General features: G+C 42.7%; 1 protein-coding gene across 1 annotated transcript in view; it reads right to left on the bottom strand.

Moving 5' to 3' along the window:
- DNAH10 (dynein axonemal heavy chain 10) overlaps positions 1 to 18,594 on the bottom strand; it is a 139,153-nt gene that overhangs the window by 108,472 nt on the left and 12,087 nt on the right. The window contains exons 5-9 of the mRNA XM_043979641.1: positions 15,099 to 15,214; positions 10,591 to 10,807; positions 5,134 to 5,291; positions 4,008 to 4,238; positions 2,088 to 2,278 (exon numbers count right to left, since the gene is read on the bottom strand). Of these exons, the coding sequence (XP_043835576.1) occupies positions 2,088 to 2,278; positions 4,008 to 4,238; positions 5,134 to 5,291; positions 10,591 to 10,807; positions 15,099 to 15,214 (913 nt within the window). The remainder of the gene's footprint in view (positions 1 to 2,087; positions 2,279 to 4,007; positions 4,239 to 5,133; positions 5,292 to 10,590; positions 10,808 to 15,098; positions 15,215 to 18,594) is intronic.

The following is an 18,594-nucleotide window of genomic DNA, read 5'->3' as shown; positions in this document are numbered from 1 at the left end:
ACAACATTTCCTGATGACTCAAGAGAAGGATGATCATAGTAAAATTTGTAGCTATTTAATCCAGAGTAATACAGCAGAGAGGGATCTCAGAGGGTAACTACTCTAAAACCCTCTTTTTATAGAAGAAATTGAGTCCTGGATTCAAATCCTGCTTCTGACAGTTACTAATTATTTGACAATGGGCAAATTCCTTAACTTCTATGAGATTTGTTTTCCTCATCTGTAAAGTAAGGATAATAACATTCATATCCTGGCTTACAGGATCTCACAGGGTCACTGGAAGAAAAGTGCTTTGTAAACCTTAAAGCTAGGGCAGCTAGATGGCTCAGTGCATAGAGCACTGGCCCTGAAATCAGGAGGACATAAGTTCAAATCCAGCTTCAAACACTTACTAGCTGTGTGACCCTGGGCAAGTCACTTAAACTTAGTTTGCCTCTGCTGAAAGAAATGGCACACCACTCCATGGACAGCTTTGGTGTGCTATGGTCCAGAGTCACAAAGAGTCAGACAAGACTACACAACAACAACAACAAATCTTAAAGTACCCTAAGATGATGTTATCAGGATGTTGGGTCACATTTGCTGGGGGTCTGTGGCAGGGTTGCCTACACTATGAATTTGCAGAGAACCACAAAGTGAAGGAAGAAGGTCCTACTTTCAAAGGTTTGGCGTTCAGGACCCTCTGTTGAGGCTACTCTTTGATATGCATATTGTTGATGGTTGTTCAGGCATTTCCCACTCTTTGTAACCTATTTCGGGGTCCTCTTGGCTGAGAGACTGGAGTGGTTTGTCATTTTCTTTTCCAGCTCATTTACAGATGAGGAAACTGAGGCCAACAGGGTGAAGTGACTTGCCCAGGGTAACCCAGCTAGTAAGTATCTGAGGCTGGATCTGAACTCAGGTCTTCCTGACTCCCGGTCTAGCATTCTATCCATTGTGCCACCCAGCTGCCCCTGCTTGCATATTAGTAATACCCAAAGCTATTGCTTGTGACAGTAAATTTTTTGTTTGACTTGAGACAGGAGGAAGAAAGCCTCAGGTAGCAAACTAGGCTTAAGTAGCTTCAAATGATTGCCCATAGCTGGGTTTTGCCCAGTGATTCCATACCCACATAAGGGGGGAGGGACAAGGAGCAGTTGATGAGGAACACCTTCATCAACTTAATAAATTCCACAATGGTGGTAGAGTTCTCTAAAAAGGGAGCTCCTTCCATAGATGGAATCATGGGTCCAAGCCCCAGCCCACTCCCTGAAAAAGTCAATGGACTCTAGTATTTAGAAAGAGACAGCATAGAGTAGTGAATAGTGGGCCACCTTTGTACTCAGGAAGATCTGGGTTCAAGTCCTCTGACACATACTAGCCATGTGACCTTAGACAAGTCACTTAATCTCTCAGTACACTGGGAGTTAATAATCAGCATGAGAGAAAGGAGCTTCCATACTGACAGATGCCTGCTCTGGTAAAAAACAAAAAAAAGCAATAATCACATCTAGATTTTTAAAAAATTTATCTTTAAAAGTATGTAAAAATGGGTGAAAATGGCATTCAAAAGAAAGACTTTTAAAAAAAGATAAGATCTGGGGCAGTTAGGTGGCTCAGTGGATAAAGCACCGGCCCTGGATTCAGGAGGACCTGAGTTCAAATCCGGCCTCAGACACTTAACACTTACTAGCTGTGTGACCCTGGGCAAGTCACTTAACCCCAATTGCCTCACTAAAAAAAAAAAAAAAAAAAGATAAGATCCAAATAATTAAAAAGAGAGAGGCTGGGACATTTGGTCTTCTCTCCTGCTGACCACTGAAATCTAATTTTTAAACTCAGCTTACATCGCAACTCCATTCTTTTTTTTTTTTTATTTTGGTGAGGCAGTTGGGGTTAAGTGACTTACTCAGGGTCACACAGCTAGTAAGTATCAAGTGTTTGAGGCCAGATTTGAACTCAGGTCCCCCTGAATTCAGGGCCAGTGCTCCATCCACTGTGCCACCTAGCTACCCCTACTCCATTCTTTACAGCATTTGGAAATCAAACAAAAGGAGGTCAATGGCATCCACCCCGTGCCCTCTGAGAACCACTGCAGTACCGCTTACTTGAACAAAGTACGCAAGTTCACAACTCGGCACACCCTCTCTGCGATCTCCCAGGCAATTCGCTCCATAAGGGGGATCATCCGTTCGTCTTTATTATAGTGCCTGGAGATAATCCACACCATCCTCAGCGCGCTCATCATTGAAGGAATTGTTTCCAAAATAATGCCGAATCCAACTCCGTGGGTTAAATTCTACACAAATAAACATTTAGGAAAGTTGAAAATTTTGTTCATGGGATTCTAGTGACTAAGTCTTTCCATTTTAGAATCTAAGAAGTTCAAATGGGAGAGTGAATGATCAAGCTTCATTGTTCTTTCTTAGTAATAAAAAGTGTATTCACAGAAAATCATCAGCGATTCCTCACCCTCCTCATCGCTGAATCCCCCTCAACACCTAACACGGGTTTTTGCCCATTTTAGACACTTTTGATAAATGTGCTTCACATTAAAATTAATCAGTTAGTTCAAAACTCTCATTTTATAGATTAGGAAGCTGAAACCATGGAAGTGTAACTGGGGTTTAAAGAAGGCTTACACAAAACTGTATTGCTGGATGAGCCCCCAAATCCAATAAGAGCAACTACTGAGAGGGGCAGGAGCTTGGACGTTGAACCCTCTCCCTTTTTCAAGGTCTATTGGGGCCAACAGAGGGGTCACTTTATTATGCCCTTCCGGGTAAAATCACATGTTGGGGCTCATCGTCCCCAAAGACCCAAGCTCTGAGCTAGCACCTGGGGTCAGCCAACATGAAGGAGGGCAGCTTGGCATATGCCCTGTTCATAATTACCACAGGGTAAAGTGACTCGCCCACCTTGAGACCCTGAGTGACCCGGGAGGTTCTATACTCCTCCAGTTCTATCACACTGCCTCTATAATGCCACAGAGTGACGCTGCTATGTATTCTTCTGAAACCTGGGCCAACTCCATTCTCTGAGCCTCAGTTTCTTTATCTGTCGAATAAGGGAACTGGCCTAGATGACTTCAGTGGTCTCTTCCAACTCTGAGGAGAGGATCCCAAGGGCTTATGGTAGCAGCTTTAAAAGCACCTGGGGAGGAGGAGGGCAAGGTGCATTCAGGAACAAAGGTTATGTGAAGCTAACAAAAGTCATGAATGATTTTTTTAAAGCACTTCAGGTTAGCACATTCTTCCAAGTACCTTAGTGGTCCTACCTGCTATACATCCTGTCATCCACACCCTCAAAAAGCTTCAACAACCCCATGGCGTTGTCTGTGCCCAAAACAAAGTGTAATCCTTGTGATAAGACATCACAGGGGTGGATAGAACCAGTGTCGGAATATTCTCAGAGGTCGTGGGGCACAGTAGCCCAGCATTAGGGCAGAAACCAAAAACATCAGGACTCAACTTCATCCTTGGAGTGTGACCCTGGACAAATCACTATACCTTTCAGCAGGAAAGTAGCCAAAATGATTAACACCTTCAGTTCCTTCCTTAGAAGGTGGTTATGAGGCTCAAGTGACTAACATAACAGCATTTATATATATATATATATATATATATATATATATATATAATATGTTAATACATAATATAATTTAAACATATAAGATATTAATATGTAATATAACTTTTATATAATAGCATTTATAGATAGCTTTAAGCTTACATGTATTGCACCATTTGATCCTTACAACAAACCTGTGAGGTAGGTACTATTATTCCCATTTTACATAGGGGGAAATTGAGGCAGACAGCAGTCTTGCCCAGGGTCATATATCCAGAGAGTACCTGAGATTGGTTTTGATCTCAGGTCCTTGGACTCCAGGATCAGCGCCCTACCCACTGCACCACCCAGCTTCCTCAAATGAGATCATGCTGTTGCTGTTATTAACAGCAGCAACAATAATGGTGTCAAAGTTGGGTGCCCCAGGTGGTGGAGACATCAGTAATGTCACATCATACCTTGAAATGGCGCTCAACAGTGGAAAGGAAGCGAACATTGTCAGAAGCTTCCACGTGATACTTGTACAAGTCATTCAGGACAGGCTGCAGGTTGGCGACAAGCATGGAGTCAGCCTCCTTGATGACGTCCATGACTTTTCTCACTATTGGCAGCTTGGTCTGCTCGTGCAGAGCACTGAAGGTTGCTGTTCTTTCCCTCCAGAATTCTATTTCTGCCAATGGGCCATTACCCTAAGGACAAGAGCAGAGAAGATATCCAAAAACAAGCTCCTCCTGCCAGTCAGAAAGGAAAGATCTAGGGAGAGTAGGGAAAAGGTAAGCTCTCAGGAACAAATTCCTAAAAATGGAAACAAAAATAAATTCCCAAGGGATGACAAGGAGGAGCTATGTGGCCTGGGATTTCTGCCCCGTTACTGCCCTCTGGAGCAAAGCTGGAATGGAGACCTGTCTCTGCTCCTGGAGTATGAACCATGCCTCCTCTCTCCTGTACACCACCAAGGGCTGGCGACCAAACCCTTTTCCCTCCTCAGTCGGCCCCCAGTGCAGCAGAGCCCAGACCTCACAGCAAAGCCCAAGACAGGAAGTAGGCTGGAAGAATGAGCAAACAAAAAAAAGAATCCCATCCTACAAAGCTTTGATGGTGGCTACAACACCGAAGTGCTCGTGCCAGAGAGAAAGCAGAGAAGGGAAGCAGTCACGTGACGGGAAGGATGCCCACTCTCAGGGAAGGAAATAACCATTTATAGAGTACCTATTATGTGCCTGGCATTGGGCTAAGCATTTAACAATCATCTCACTTGACCCTCACAACGACAACAACCCTGGGAGGTTGGGAGGTACAGGTATTATCCCCCTTTTACAGAGGAGGAAACTGAAGCAAACAAAGTTGAAGCGACTTGGCCAGGGTCATAGAGTTAGTTAAGTGTCTGAGGCAGGATTTGAACTCGGGTCTCTATCTACTTTGCTGCCCCAGCTGCCTCTCTTAGTCCTATAATGGCAACAAAGGCAGATTTAATCTGAGTTCAAGAGGCAGTGTGATATAGGGAAAGGAGAGTCAGGGTTCAATTCCCACTTTAGACACTCAGTAGGCTAAGAGCTGCTTCTCAGAAAACATTCAGGACATCACCTGAGGCGTCTTTTTTAACTGTCCCTCTATGGCTGTGGAAATCTGATTCAGCCAGTTGATCACACATTGCTCCAGGCAATCCACTGCATCTGGGTCCGCAGCAATCTCCCACACTTCCCTGTCCAGACTAATCACCGGCATCTCCAACTTAATTTCTCCTATTGGGGGGAAAATCAGGGAAAGCCATGGCGTTAGGAAAAAAGAGAACAGGAACTGAGACTTAATTGACTTGGAGTTCATAAAGTGGTGGATAAGGTGTTAATTAGCCTCAGAGTCATGAATACCCCAATCCCCTACAGCCCCACATAGACCTTAGATACTTATGAGCTGTGTGACCCTGGGAAAGTCACTTAATTCTCTGTGCCTCAGTTTCCCCACTTATAAAATAAAGGTGTTACACTAGACAGTCTCTCCAGCTCCTGCCAGCTCTAACTGTATGACCTTTTCTTCGATGTGCTGGAGTCAACCTGAAGGGACTGGAGCCAATTGTTAAATGTTCACTGAGAGCATTTAAACCAGAACCTGAGAAAATACAAATCAGGACTCAATCTATTGTATTGTGGATTGTCTAGACCTAAAGAAGTGATGGGGGAAATGCTAATATGCAGATGAAAAGTGTGTCCTGTGTGAGTTTTGTTTTTAGGAGAGCTGGTTGTTAAACATCTACAAGGCCACACCTGCCCCTACCCAAAGATAAGCATGATAAGGATTGACTGAGAGAGAGGAGAAAAGTTCTTGTGTAAATTTGTTTTGTCTTTCTGGGTGAAAAATGGTTTTCTTATTTAAAGTGTTTCTGGGTTGGGCAGCTAGGTGGCACAGTGGATAGAGCATTGGCCCTGGAGTCCGGAGGACCTGAGTTCAAATCCGACCTCAGACACTTAACACTTAGTTGTGTGACCCTGGGTAAGTCACTTAACCCCAATTGCCTCACAAAAAAAAAAAAAAACTGTTTCTGGGTTAACCACAAAATGATTTACACTTAAAAGACCATAGCTTCACCTGTGAGTTAAATCAACTTAATAAAGATTAATTGTTGGTTGTTCTTTGTTCTTGAAGAGGACCATGACATCAAGAGGTGATGTCATGACTTGCAGTGAATTGGATTTAAGTGAGGGAGGGCTGTGAAGAGTCATCAGCCTCACTCCTCCCAGAGCCATCTGGATCCGGTGGTAAGATATACATCAGATCGGGGGCAGCTAGGTGGCTCAGTGGATAAAGCACCAGCCCTGGATTCAGGAGGACCTGAGTTCAAATCTGGCCTCAGACACTTGACACTTACTAGCTGTGTGACCTTGGGCAAGTCACTTAACCCTCATTGCCCCACCAAAAACAAAAAAAGAAAAAAGAAAAAAAAAAGATATACATCAGATGTTTAAGGCAATCAGGGTTGAGTGATTTGCCCATGGTCACACAGCTAGTGGTGTCAAGTGTCTGAGGCCAAATTTGAACTCGGGTCCTCCTGACTCCACTGCTATTGCTCTAACCACTGTGCCACATAAGCTAAGTGCTACGGTGGGGATCAAAGACAAGAATTAAGTGGTCCTCAGTTCTCCAAAAGTTTACATTCTACTGGGAGGGACAGAACAGGTACACAGATAAATATAATACTCTATGGTGAGTGAATGTGGCAAAGAAGAGGTAAGTTTAAAAAAATCTGAGGAGACCCATTAACAGGCAGGGAGAAGAAAGGCAGGAGAGGTTGTTAATAGAACCAGAAACCAAGTAGAAACCCATCTTTGGTGGGGAATGGCTAAACAAGCTGTGCTATATAAATGTAATGATGTATTAGTGCACTGTAAGACATGATGAATATGAAGAATACAGAGAAGCATGAGAAGACTTATATAAACTAAGAAAAACTAAAGTAGAACCAAGAAAATAACAGATACAATGATTTTGTTGTTCAGTTGTGTCTGACTCTTCATGGTCCCATTTGGAGTTTTCTTGGCAGAGACACTGGAGTGAGTGGATTGAACAAATGGAAGCTAGTGACTTTTTGAGAAACCAAGACACAATAAAGCAAATCCAAATGAATAAAAAAATAGAGGGCAATGTGAAATATCTTCTTGGAAAAACAACTGACCTGGGAAATAGATCTAGGAGAGATCATTCGAAAATCATTGGACTACCTGAAAACCATGATCAAAAAAAGAGCTTGGACATCATCTTCCAAGAGATTTTCAGGGAAAATTGCCCTGATATTCTGGAAAAAGATACTAGAGCAGTTTGCCATTTTCTTCCCCAACTCATTTTACAAATGAGGAAACTGAGGCAAACAGGGTTAGGCAAATCTGAGGATTTGAACTCAGGGAGATGAGTCTTCATAGCTTCAGGCTGGGCATTCTATCTACTGTGCCACCTATTACAGCAATGTAAATGGAAAGAAGAATTTTTTAATTGAATACCATAAAATCATAATGTCCCAGATTGATAACTAAAGAAAAAATATGAAAAAGCATTTCCCTCCCATCTTTGCAGAGGTATGGGGTCAGTGGGTATAGAATGTTGCATATGCTGCCAAATTTACTAAATGTGTTGGTTAGTTTCTGAGAGTTGGGGGTTGGGGGAATTCTCTTTCTTATTTTCTTACATATGTAGCATTTTACAGGGAATGAATGTCACTGGTAAAGAATACAAGAGGATCATAGGTTCCCTTGTCCCACAACATAAAGGGCTGCAGCCCAGGGGTCTATAAGCTCCCTTCCCCCCAAAAGACACCAAGTCTAAGCTCAGATGTGTGCAGCAGCCACGTCCCGCCTGTGGCAAGTACAATCACCTGTTCCTGACCTTGGCTGGCTTGTTCTTACTAGGTCTAGGACAGAGGTTCTTAACCTGGGGTCCATTTTTTAGGTATTTTGAGAACTGTGTTTCAATTGGTTTCTTTTGTAATACTGTCTTTTACTTTATGCACTCAAAAATTTTATTCTGAAAATGAGTTTACCAGACTGCAAGAGGGGTCCATGATATAAAAAACATTAAGAATCCCTGGTCTAGGGGTGTGTGCATTGAATTTTATTATGTATAATATAACATTATATATTATATATATAACACATATGTGACATGCATAGCATGTATACAAATTTTATATATATAGGAGTAAGGATGAATTTATACATATATAATTCATATATATTATATGTATAATTTAACTTCAACCTTTTTTGTGTCACAGACTCCTTAGTAGTATTTTTTTTTGGTGAGGCAATTGGGGTTAAGTGACTTGCCTAGGGTCACACAGCTAGTAAGTGTTAAGTGTCTGAGGTCGGATTAAAACTCAGGTCCTCCTGAATCCAGGGCCAGTGCTCTATCCACTGTGCCACCTAGCTGCCCCATTAGTAGTATTAATTATGCTATATGAGGTTGATGCGATGTGATGTTAGATTACATTATTACATCATATAGTGTGGCATGGTATCAAATCTTCTCATATCGTTCTCTCTCTCTGATGGTGGGCTCTGTGTATAGAAGCTTATATTGAGTAGGGGCATGATTTCAACATGCCTTCATAGAGTTGGAAACTTCTAAGTGAAGTGTTGATTTATTCTTCCCCTTAAGTCTTGTCAGCACTGAAGCAGGGACAGTCTGGAGCGCTCCAAACCTCTCCCCTAATCTTTACTTGCATGGCCACTTTGTCTGGTGTGAACCAGACAAAGGTTTAGTTGCCACTGATTTTCCTTTGATATAAAGGGGAATAAAATGTACAGCTAGCTTCAGAGGCATTCCAATGCCTACCCTTCATGAGAAGCGAAGAGAGACAGAATCCAAATGAGCCTGACAGTTAATGGGGAGCTGTGTCACCCCAACTGGAGCAGAGACAGGGAGGAAAGAAAGATGTCCCAGTGCAGCTTTTGCAGTCTCACCTGGGGTTCTGCTTGGTTCTTGGTGGTCTCTATGGCCCTGGTTGCTCCCTCCAGCAGCAGAAGGCTACCCAAGTGTCAGCAGGAGGGAGCAGAGGAGTAGGTATGCAGACCCTGGATGTGCTACTCAAGCCTGCCCACCCAGATAGATGACACAAGCTGGAAAATGAACTCTCCTTCTCCATCTTCTCCCTCCCAGAATTCTCCAACACACACAATCCCACAAAGTCAAGCTGGTGAACTCTGGGATACCATCTGCTTGGATTCTTTCATTTCTATTCTTTTCATTTCCAGCACCATCAGGGCTAGAAGCCCAGGATCTCAGGGCTGCTGAAAGGATGGTTCTCTGGAAGGGGAAGGGGAAAGGATAGATGGGGAAACAGAGGTGAAAATTTTTTTAAACTCAATAAAATATATTTTTTTCCATTGGGGGGGAGTAAGGTTAGTTGGGAAAGAACGCATAGAGATAACACCTGAACTGAGCAGCAAAGGAAAATAAGAAATCTTAGAGAGGTATAATGAATACTGTTTTAGACAGGCTGAATTTGAAGTCATTATGGGGCATTCAGGTGAATATGTCAGCGGACTGTTGGAGATATGGGATCAGAATTCAAGAGAGAGATCTGAGCAGTATACCTAGATTTAGGGTAAGATCTTCAGGACATGTGATTTCATCAGTGTAAGGAACTCCCCCCACCTCCGGCCAGCTTTTCAGATTCCTTTTGGCTGTTTTCTTCCCCTATTAGACTGTAAGCTCCGTGAGGGCAGAAACTCTTTGGGGGGGGGGGAGGCAATGAGGGTTAAGTGACTTGCCCAGGGTCACACAGCTAGTAAGCGTCAAGTGTCTGAGGCCACATTTGAACTCAGGTCCTCCTGAATCCTGGGCTGGTGCTTTATCCACTGCGCCACCTAGTGCCCCATTCTTTTCTTTTTCATATTTTTTCTTTAGTTATCAATCTGGGACATTATGATTTTATGGTATTCAATTAAAAAATTCTTCTTTCCATTTACATTGCTGTAATAGGTGGCACAGTAGATAGAATGCCCAGCCTGAAGCTATTTCCCTCCCATCTTTGCAGAGGTATGGGGTCAGTGGGTATAGAATGTTGCATATGCTGCCAAATTTACTAAATGTGTTGGTTAGTTTCTGAGAGTTGGGGGTTGGGGGAATTCTCTTTCTTATTTTCTTACATATGTAGCATTTTACAGGAGAGTGGGGAGAGATATATTCTGAAATGAATGTAATGTAAAAACAAAAGAGATCCATAAAACCTCAACCAAAAGAAATGCCTTAAAGGAAGAGGAATGATTCCCACAGACCTAATTGTGAATACTCCTGAGCTAATTTGTCACAGATAGTTCATTCCTTTTTTTGTTTTGTTTCTGCAGGGCGATGAGAGTTAAGTGACTTGTCCAGGGTCACACAGCTAATAAGTGCCAAGTGTCTGAGGCCACATTTGACCTCAGGTCCTCTGGAATCCAGGGACAGTGCTTTATCCACTGCGCCACCTAGCTGCTCCCTAGTTCATTCATTTTTAACCAGTGAAGAAACACACACACACACACACACACACACACATATGCACACTTCCTTCACCTTCAAGTTGCTGTATAGTTCTCCGAATATTGTTGGTGAATTTCTGCATGTTCATTAGGAACTCATCCCGGATTAGCTGAATACTGTGGTATTCTACTGCTTCCCCTGGCAGCTTTTCAACATTTCCAAATTCCGAAGGTGTCACATCTCCTGGAATCATGGGTAACATTGAAAGATCCCCCTTGTGTTGATTAAAGGAGAGAGCTGGCATAAACACCTGAAATGTCAATTGATTAAGCATGTTACACAGTGTCATTCTCAACTATTTCTGGTCTTCAATTATTACCCCCAGTTTTAAGTCCTTCTGTTAAGTAGGAAGCTTTGGGGGCATGGGGAATAAAGAGTGAGCCTCGAGTCAGAGACCCCTGAGTTGTGAAGTCCCACTGACTATGTGGGGTTTGGGCTGGTCACTTCACCTCTGAGCCTCAATTTCCTCATCTGTAAAAGGAGAGATATTAGACCAGATTCCTCTATGATCTTTTCCAAGTCTAAATCTATGATCTTATGAAATAAGAATAATAGATAAATAAGAAATAAATGAAAACACAACTATAAATGAACTACCCAAAGTTAGCACCAGATTTGAAAGAAATTGGGCTGTGATTAAGAATTTTAAGAAAAAAGGATCGTGCCACCCTCAGGACAACAAACAGTTCTTCCATAGGCTACAGGGACCTCAGAGGTCACTGAATCCAACCCCATCATTTTATGGATGGAGAAGCTGAGGCACAGAGCACTAAAGTGACACACAGTTCACAGTGAGTGAGATTTTGTGAATTCCTGTGACTCCAACACTCTTTATCCATGGAGCACCTACCTCCCAAGTATACTCAGTGCTGTAATCTTCTAGCTCATCTTTCTGCCTCAAGTCTCCCTCCACTTTAATCCATACTTGATACAGCTGCCAAAAGGTCACCCTCTACTTCTCAACAAACCTGAGTGGATTCCTATTAACTTTCAGATAAAGTATAACCTCCTCTTTGGGGGTATTTAAAGTTCCGCGTACCCTGGGCTCTTCCTAACTTCCCACCCTTCCTACACATGATTCCTCATCTTCAGGCACTTTATGGTCTACTTGCCTCACAGAGGACCCTCCATCTCCCACCTCTCAGCCTTTGTACAGACTTCCTCCCATGCCAGGTGTTCTGTCTCCTCTCCTCCACTGCTTAACATCCTGGGCTTCCTTCCTCACCTCCCATCTTCTGCAGTAGACTTTTCTCAGTTTCCTCAGCCACTAATACCTCCCCCTCTGATGTTGTTTCTATCTAATCTGGATGTACAGGCTCTAAAAAGTACCTTGGTTGGGCAGCTAGGTGGTGCGGTGGATAGAGCACCGGACCTGGAGTCAGGAGGATCTGAGTTCAAATCTGGCCTCAGACACTTGACACTAGCTGTGTGACCCTGGGCCAGTCATTTAACCCCAACTGCCTCGCCAAAAAAAAAAAAAAAAAGTATACTGTCTCTCCATTAGGATGGGCAGTCCTTTTTGTTTTTGCTTTGAATCCCCAGCACTTAACATATGATTGCTGACTGGCCAAAAGGAAACAGAAAACATGAAGCAGCCTAAGAACTACAAAACAATTTGGTATACAGCCAAGTTGAATAATAAATGTTTGGGGGGGTGGGGGTAGTCAGGTGAGCCTTGGGCAGAGATGTTAATCAGGGAAGGCTTTTTTTTTTCAGCTTACCTGTTTCTTTTTTTGAATAGAATTTTATTTTCCAAAATATATGTAAAAACAAAATTTTAACATCAATTTTTTAAAAACTTTGTGTTCCAATTTCTCTTCTCCCCCCCCCCCCCCGTCATTCCCTTTTGAGGAAGGTGAGCTCCGAATTGAGTCTTAGTCAGAAAGGAGATCAATTGTGCTGGTTGGAAGGAATGGTGTGAGCAAAGCCACAGATGGGGGATTAACTCCAGATTACTGGGGACAATAAGGGGACTGAATGAGCATGAGCGGAACACGGTCCTGGGAAGAAAGAAAAAATAAAGAGGTAAGGGTGAGCCATCTAAGCGAACAATCAACAAGCACTTATTAAGATCCTACCATGTGCCAGGCACTGGGCCAGGTGCTGGCACCCGTCGGGAAAGTCCTGATCTTAAGCAACAGAAGTCACTGGACATTCATGGATCAGAGAAGTGATCTAATGGAAATAACGCCTGAAGATTATCCTAAACTATAAAGTACCAATTTAACCCAAGGAGCTCTTCCTCCAATATGGTTCCTCAAGGATCTGTGACTCCACAGGTGTGGTGGCCATTCCCTCCAGTCTATGGATTATAACCAAACCTTAAGACTTGGTAGCCTGTGTTGGGAGCTGTTGAAGCAACTAGACTGGCTGAGGAAAACTGACATTTGGTTGTCTCACCTGGCCCATCCTTGAAACCTTTCCCGCTTGGCAGGATCCACTAGAGTCAACAAGAAAGGTCCTTGAGAAGCCCAGATTTCCTACAGAAACCCCAGCAAGTAAGTAAAAGGAACCCCAGAAAGACCAAAGATAAAGAAAACCAAAAAAGAGCAGAAGTCAGCTTCTCCATCCAGTCCAGAACCGTGAGGGAGCGCTTGCTCACACAGAAACCCCTCCCCCTCCACACACACACACACACACACACACACACACACACACAGAGTCAGTTATCTAGAAAGATGTTTTATATATTTATATACATTTCACAAGTATCATCAACATCAAGTTTCTTGGCTTCATAAGAAGGGGGCAGGGACAGAAGAGAGTGAATTTGGAACTCAAAAAATTTTAAATGATTGTTATAAAATTCTTTTACATGTAATTGGGAAATATCCAACAAAATAAATAAAAATAATTCACATTTTTTAAAATAGGGGCAGCTAGGTGGCGCAGTGGATAGAGCACTGGCCCTGGAGTCAGGAGTACCTGAGTTCAAATCCGGCCCCAGACACTTAACACTTACTAGCCCAATTGCCTCACTAAAAAAACAAAACAAAAAAAGCCAGATGCCAGCAAAGACAGGCTTCCCTTACCAGGAAAGCCAACAAAAACTCAAGCAAGCAAACTTTGAAGTGGTAGAGCCAGGACTAGGGAGAGGAAGCATGCCAAGGAGGCCAGCCAACCTGCAAGCAGGCCTGAAGCCACCCAGGCAACAAAGAATGCTACAAGCCATCCTGAGCTCCAGGATCTGACTGAACTAAATTCATCTGGCTAGAAGATTATCAGGTTGCCTGGGAGCTCAAAGCCTCTTATGAATTCTGTTCACAAAGTATGCATTTCTTAAAGTTCTTTTTTTTAGCTTTTCAGAGAAAGTCACATGGCACTGGGAATATTGCCTAGATTAAGCCTCCTGAGTTTATCTCTTTATCTCTGAAAGGACAGGCCTCTTTGTGCCAAGGGCCCTTGGCTTTTTTTTTCCACCCACTATAAAGGGGGATAGAGAGGGCAGTAAGGACATCAAGAGAAAGTCAGCCACAATGATCTCTATTGGGTAACAATATTAAGAGATCGTTGGTCACTTTGGGGAGCAATGTTAGTGGAATGACAGGGTTGGAAGCCAGGTTGCAGAGAGTTGAACAACTATGGAAGGAGAAGTGGAAGTACCAGTTGTGGGCAGCTTTCTCAAGGCATCTGGCTGAGAAGTGGAAGAGAAACAGAGAACCCCCAGAGCAAGGGTGTCTGCCAAGATTTTGTCCTTGGCCAAACAGAAGGATAGTGTCACTTGCCACAATGAGTTCTGTATGTACTCTCAACCGGGGAAGACCAATGTGGATGTGAATCGCCTTGTCCAACACAGCTCATGAGTCTGAAGTTGTAGTGACAGCCAGAGAGGGGGTGGAGATAATCTGTGACATATGGGGAGCTGGAACTCTTAAGTAAAAGTGCAATAGAGAGAACAGGATTTCTACTATGAAATAGGACGTGAGCCAGTTCAGCTTGAACGTAGAGTATGTGACACAGATTAACATGTAACAGAGCTGGAAGGGCCCAATACGGTTAGTATTGGCTGGTTGTGGAAAAGAGATTCAGAGACAAAGAAAGAGGGGTTGCAAGTAACACTGGGGCTGGAATGAAGCTAACAGATTTTAAAAGTCTGGAACTTGCTAGGGAAGGGATGTCAGTCAATGAGTGACAAGCCAAGGATCCCAAAAGGATCTGGAAGACAATCTTTCAGCCTGGTACGTGGTTGAAACAGCCATAGCTGAAGGCATTTCCAGAAGGAAGAATGGGAAAGGAATGACTAACCTCAGCTAAGGTCCCAGACTGTGGCAATGCCTGGAGTATCACAGAAGATTCAATGGTGATGAATCCTTCTAAAAAAATTATATATGGGGATATGCTTGGATAGAGTGCTGGCCATGAAGTCAGAAGGACCTGAGTTCAAATATGCCCTCAGACACTTACTAACTGTGTGACCCTGGGCAAGTCACTTCACCCTGATTATCTAAAAAAGAAAATCCTATCCCATTACAATATCACACCATTAAAAAATAAAATAAAAATTGGAAAACAGTAGTGGGAGACTCTTCATCCATACTTACATGAAGCAAAATATCCTTAAGCAAGTGTAGAATGTGCCCATTCAGGACCCCATACTCCAGTCTTTCTGGCATGAGTTCCATGGCTTCATTCATATCGTTAGCTTCATTAATAGTCTCTGAATGGGACAGATTTTTTTTTTAAATGAGACATTTTAAAAGAATGATAAATAACTAACATTTCCACCATAACGGTTCTCTTTTTCTCCTTTCTAAAGAACTGCATCATAATCTGAAAGGGTAAGGGTAACAGGGGCCAGGATTTTCTAAACACACTCAGATTCGGAGAATAAAACTCTGGCTCTGCTACTAGTTAGCAGGTTCACACATGAGGAAAACAGGCTGAGCACCACATAATTATCCAAAATAAAGGTTTGGGGTGAATGCAAATGAAATGAAAAACAGGGACAGAGACCAGCTGGGGGTGTCAAGAACAGTTTGATAAATTCCTAGTTTGGGGGACAAAGTCATCACTGAAATAACATCTCTGGTTCCTTTTTTCCCCTTCGGTAATTACATTAGGTAACTCGTGTCTATGGCCTGTAAGCCCATAAACTGACTTTGATTCCTGGAGAAAATCTAACGCATGTTATTAAAAGGATGATTGATGAACTTTTAACAAGAGCAACAATTATCGAGAGAGGCAGCATGGTGTGATAGGTGTAGGGCTGGTCTCACAATTAGAAAACCCACGTTCAAATCTTACCTTACCATGACTGAAATGACCTCCCTCTTCCCCTTTGCCCAGCAGACGCCCCAAACTACATGAAGTCTACGCTGGTCCTCCCAATTGCTGGTGGTGTCACCCCAAAATTTATTTTCTATTTCCTTTGTATGTTTTTATCTACTTCTATAGATTTGTTGTTTCCCACCCACAAAACATAGGCTGCATGAGGGCAGGAGCTATTCCATTTGGGGCTTTGTATTCTCAGCCCCTGGCACATAGTAGGCTCTTAATGTTCACGAGACCTTAGGCTAGAGCATGGTAGAGAGGGTGCTGTCCCTACATCATTGAAAGCAGAGAACTATTTTTAAAAATCATACAACAGTAAAAGAAGCTCAGGAAGGGGTAGCTAGGTGGCACAGTGGATAGAGCACCAGTCCTGGATTCAGGAGGACCTGAGTTCAAATCTGGCCTCAGACACTTAACACTTACTAGCTGTGTGACCCTGGGCAAGTCATTGCCCTGCCAAAAAGAAAAAGAAAAAAAAGAGGCTCAGAAGCAGGGAGGTGGTGGTCCCACGAGACACCCACTGGTCAAACCACATATATTTCCAGGAGCCACGTTTTAGGAAGGCTAGAAAGAGTCCACAAGAGGACAACTGGGATGGTGAAGGGAAGGGGAAGGGAACAAGCATTTATCAAACACCTACTATGTGCCAGGCATACAGTGCTAAGTACTTTTCAAATATTATCTCATTTGATCCTCACAAGCACCCTGGGTGCTAAGTACTATTATTTTGCAGATGAAGAAACTGAGGCAGCCAATGATTAAGTCATTTGCCCAGGGACACAAAGTTAGTGTCTAATGAGGGATCTGAACTCAGGTCTTCCTGACTCTAGGTCCAGAGCTCTACCCACTGTACCACCCAGCTGCCTCTAACTTATGTCCTGTGAAGAGCACAGAGGAAGCCCTTGTTTATCCTGAAGAATCAGGGCACATTTGGGGAATGCGCCGGCACTATCTCCAAGCAGGGCCATCTCCTAAAAGAGGGAATGGACTTGTTTTACTTGCTCTCCTCCAAAGGCAGAGAGAGGAGCAGGGGGTAGATGTTGTGAAATTTAGCTTTCCCGTAAGGAAAAGATTTCTGACAATGAGAGACATTCCAAAGTGCCCTGGGTGGCTTTGGGAGGCAGTGGGCACCTCTCCTCGAGCCAAGACTGGACGAACCTTTCAGGGCCCAGGTAAAAGGGATTTTTTTTTAGTCTCGAGTTGGAACCTTCTGAGATCCTAGGTATCTGTAAACACACATGCATTTATCAAACTTTATTTTGTAAAAAAGTGTTAACTTGGCAACTGATATGAGCCTGGAACCATCCTACACATTGTAAAAGTTTTAGAAAGACATAGCTAAAATTCCACCTTCTATGGGGGACCTTTCCCAGTTCCCCTTAATACTAGTGGTTTCCCTCTGTTGGTTTTCTCCAATTTACCCTCTATGTAATTTGTCCGTACATAGTTGTTTGCCTGTTGTCTCTTCAGTTAGGCTGGGAGATTGCAACAATTAATCAAACACACCTAATGAGTTTTGGAAAATTTAAAGACTGGTATTGAAAAGCATGAATCTCAAGTTGAAGATTCAATTAAGTTGGCCAAGTTTAAAGACATTGCATTTTATAAAAAATAATGAATTTAATGCTCTTCCTACTGATGTTGCTAGAAAATATAATTTGACCCACAAAAGTACATCTTTTTTGTTGAGTGGAAACAACAATAAAAGCATTTTTAATTATTTTGATTTATTAGAACAGCCTACTTGGCCTTATTAAGAACTAACGTCAGGGGCAGCCAGGTGTCGCAGTGGATAAAGCACCAACCCTGGATTCAGGAGTACCTGAGTTCAAATCCGGCCTCAGACACTTAACACTTACTAGCTGTGTGACCCTGGGCAAGTCACTTAACCCCAATTGCCTCACTAAAAAAAAAAAAAAAAAAGAACTAACATCACCATAGATAACTATTGGGGGTGGGTGGGGGAAGTGTTATCATTTAAGTGAAAATTTAAAATGTGAAATTGATTTGAATGTTTTGGGGGATTTGTGTATAATTATGGAGAATCAGACAATGCTCTAATCTCTCTGTGATGTTTAAAATCTAAATATGTGGTTGCCTTAAATTAGAAGCTTTAGCACCAGTCTTTGGACATTAAGCATTTATTAAAGCATACCAGGTATTCATGTGGAGTTCAGAAAATTAAGAAAAGGCCTATCTAGCCTAGAGTTCCAGCCTGGTCGGGTTCTTCCTCAAGTCCTCTACCACGAGCCTGCTTCAACCACAAACTCCCCTTAAACTGACTGTGGAAGCTTTTTATAGATCTGGAGCAGAGGCGGTCCTTACACACTGCTTCAAGCTGATTGGTTGGCATCATCCAAATCCATTGTTTCACTGGACTTGAAGGTGGTCTAGAGTTGAGTTCAAAGTCCTTACCGTCTGAGAACAATACCTCCTTAAGGGCTAGCCAGGTGTGGTTATAATCTAATTAACTTGAAGTAGGCTAATCAGCAAAGTCAATCACTCTCACTTAATTCAATCAGTTTAGATTAATCTCCAGGTGAGTCTTTGAGTATCTGCCAAATCCCATTATTTTTTCACACCTCCAACTATACAAAAAACTAAGAAAGATGGCTAACACCACTACAATCAGCTGAAGCTAAAAGAGGCTTCAGTTTAATATAATTTACATAAGAGTGAGAAATAGTTTAACAGTAGATCACATATCAGATTGAATGACAATAAATCTATTAGAAAGAGGTTGGAGATGGGGAGGTAACTCCATTT

This window comes from Dromiciops gliroides, chromosome 1 (assembly GCF_019393635.1).
Source record: "Dromiciops gliroides isolate mDroGli1 chromosome 1, mDroGli1.pri, whole genome shotgun sequence".
Lineage (NCBI taxonomy): Eukaryota > Metazoa > Chordata > Mammalia > Microbiotheria > Microbiotheriidae > Dromiciops > Dromiciops gliroides.
Note: the sequence above shows the minus strand (reverse complement) of the source record. Positions and strands in the feature narration are given on the sequence as shown.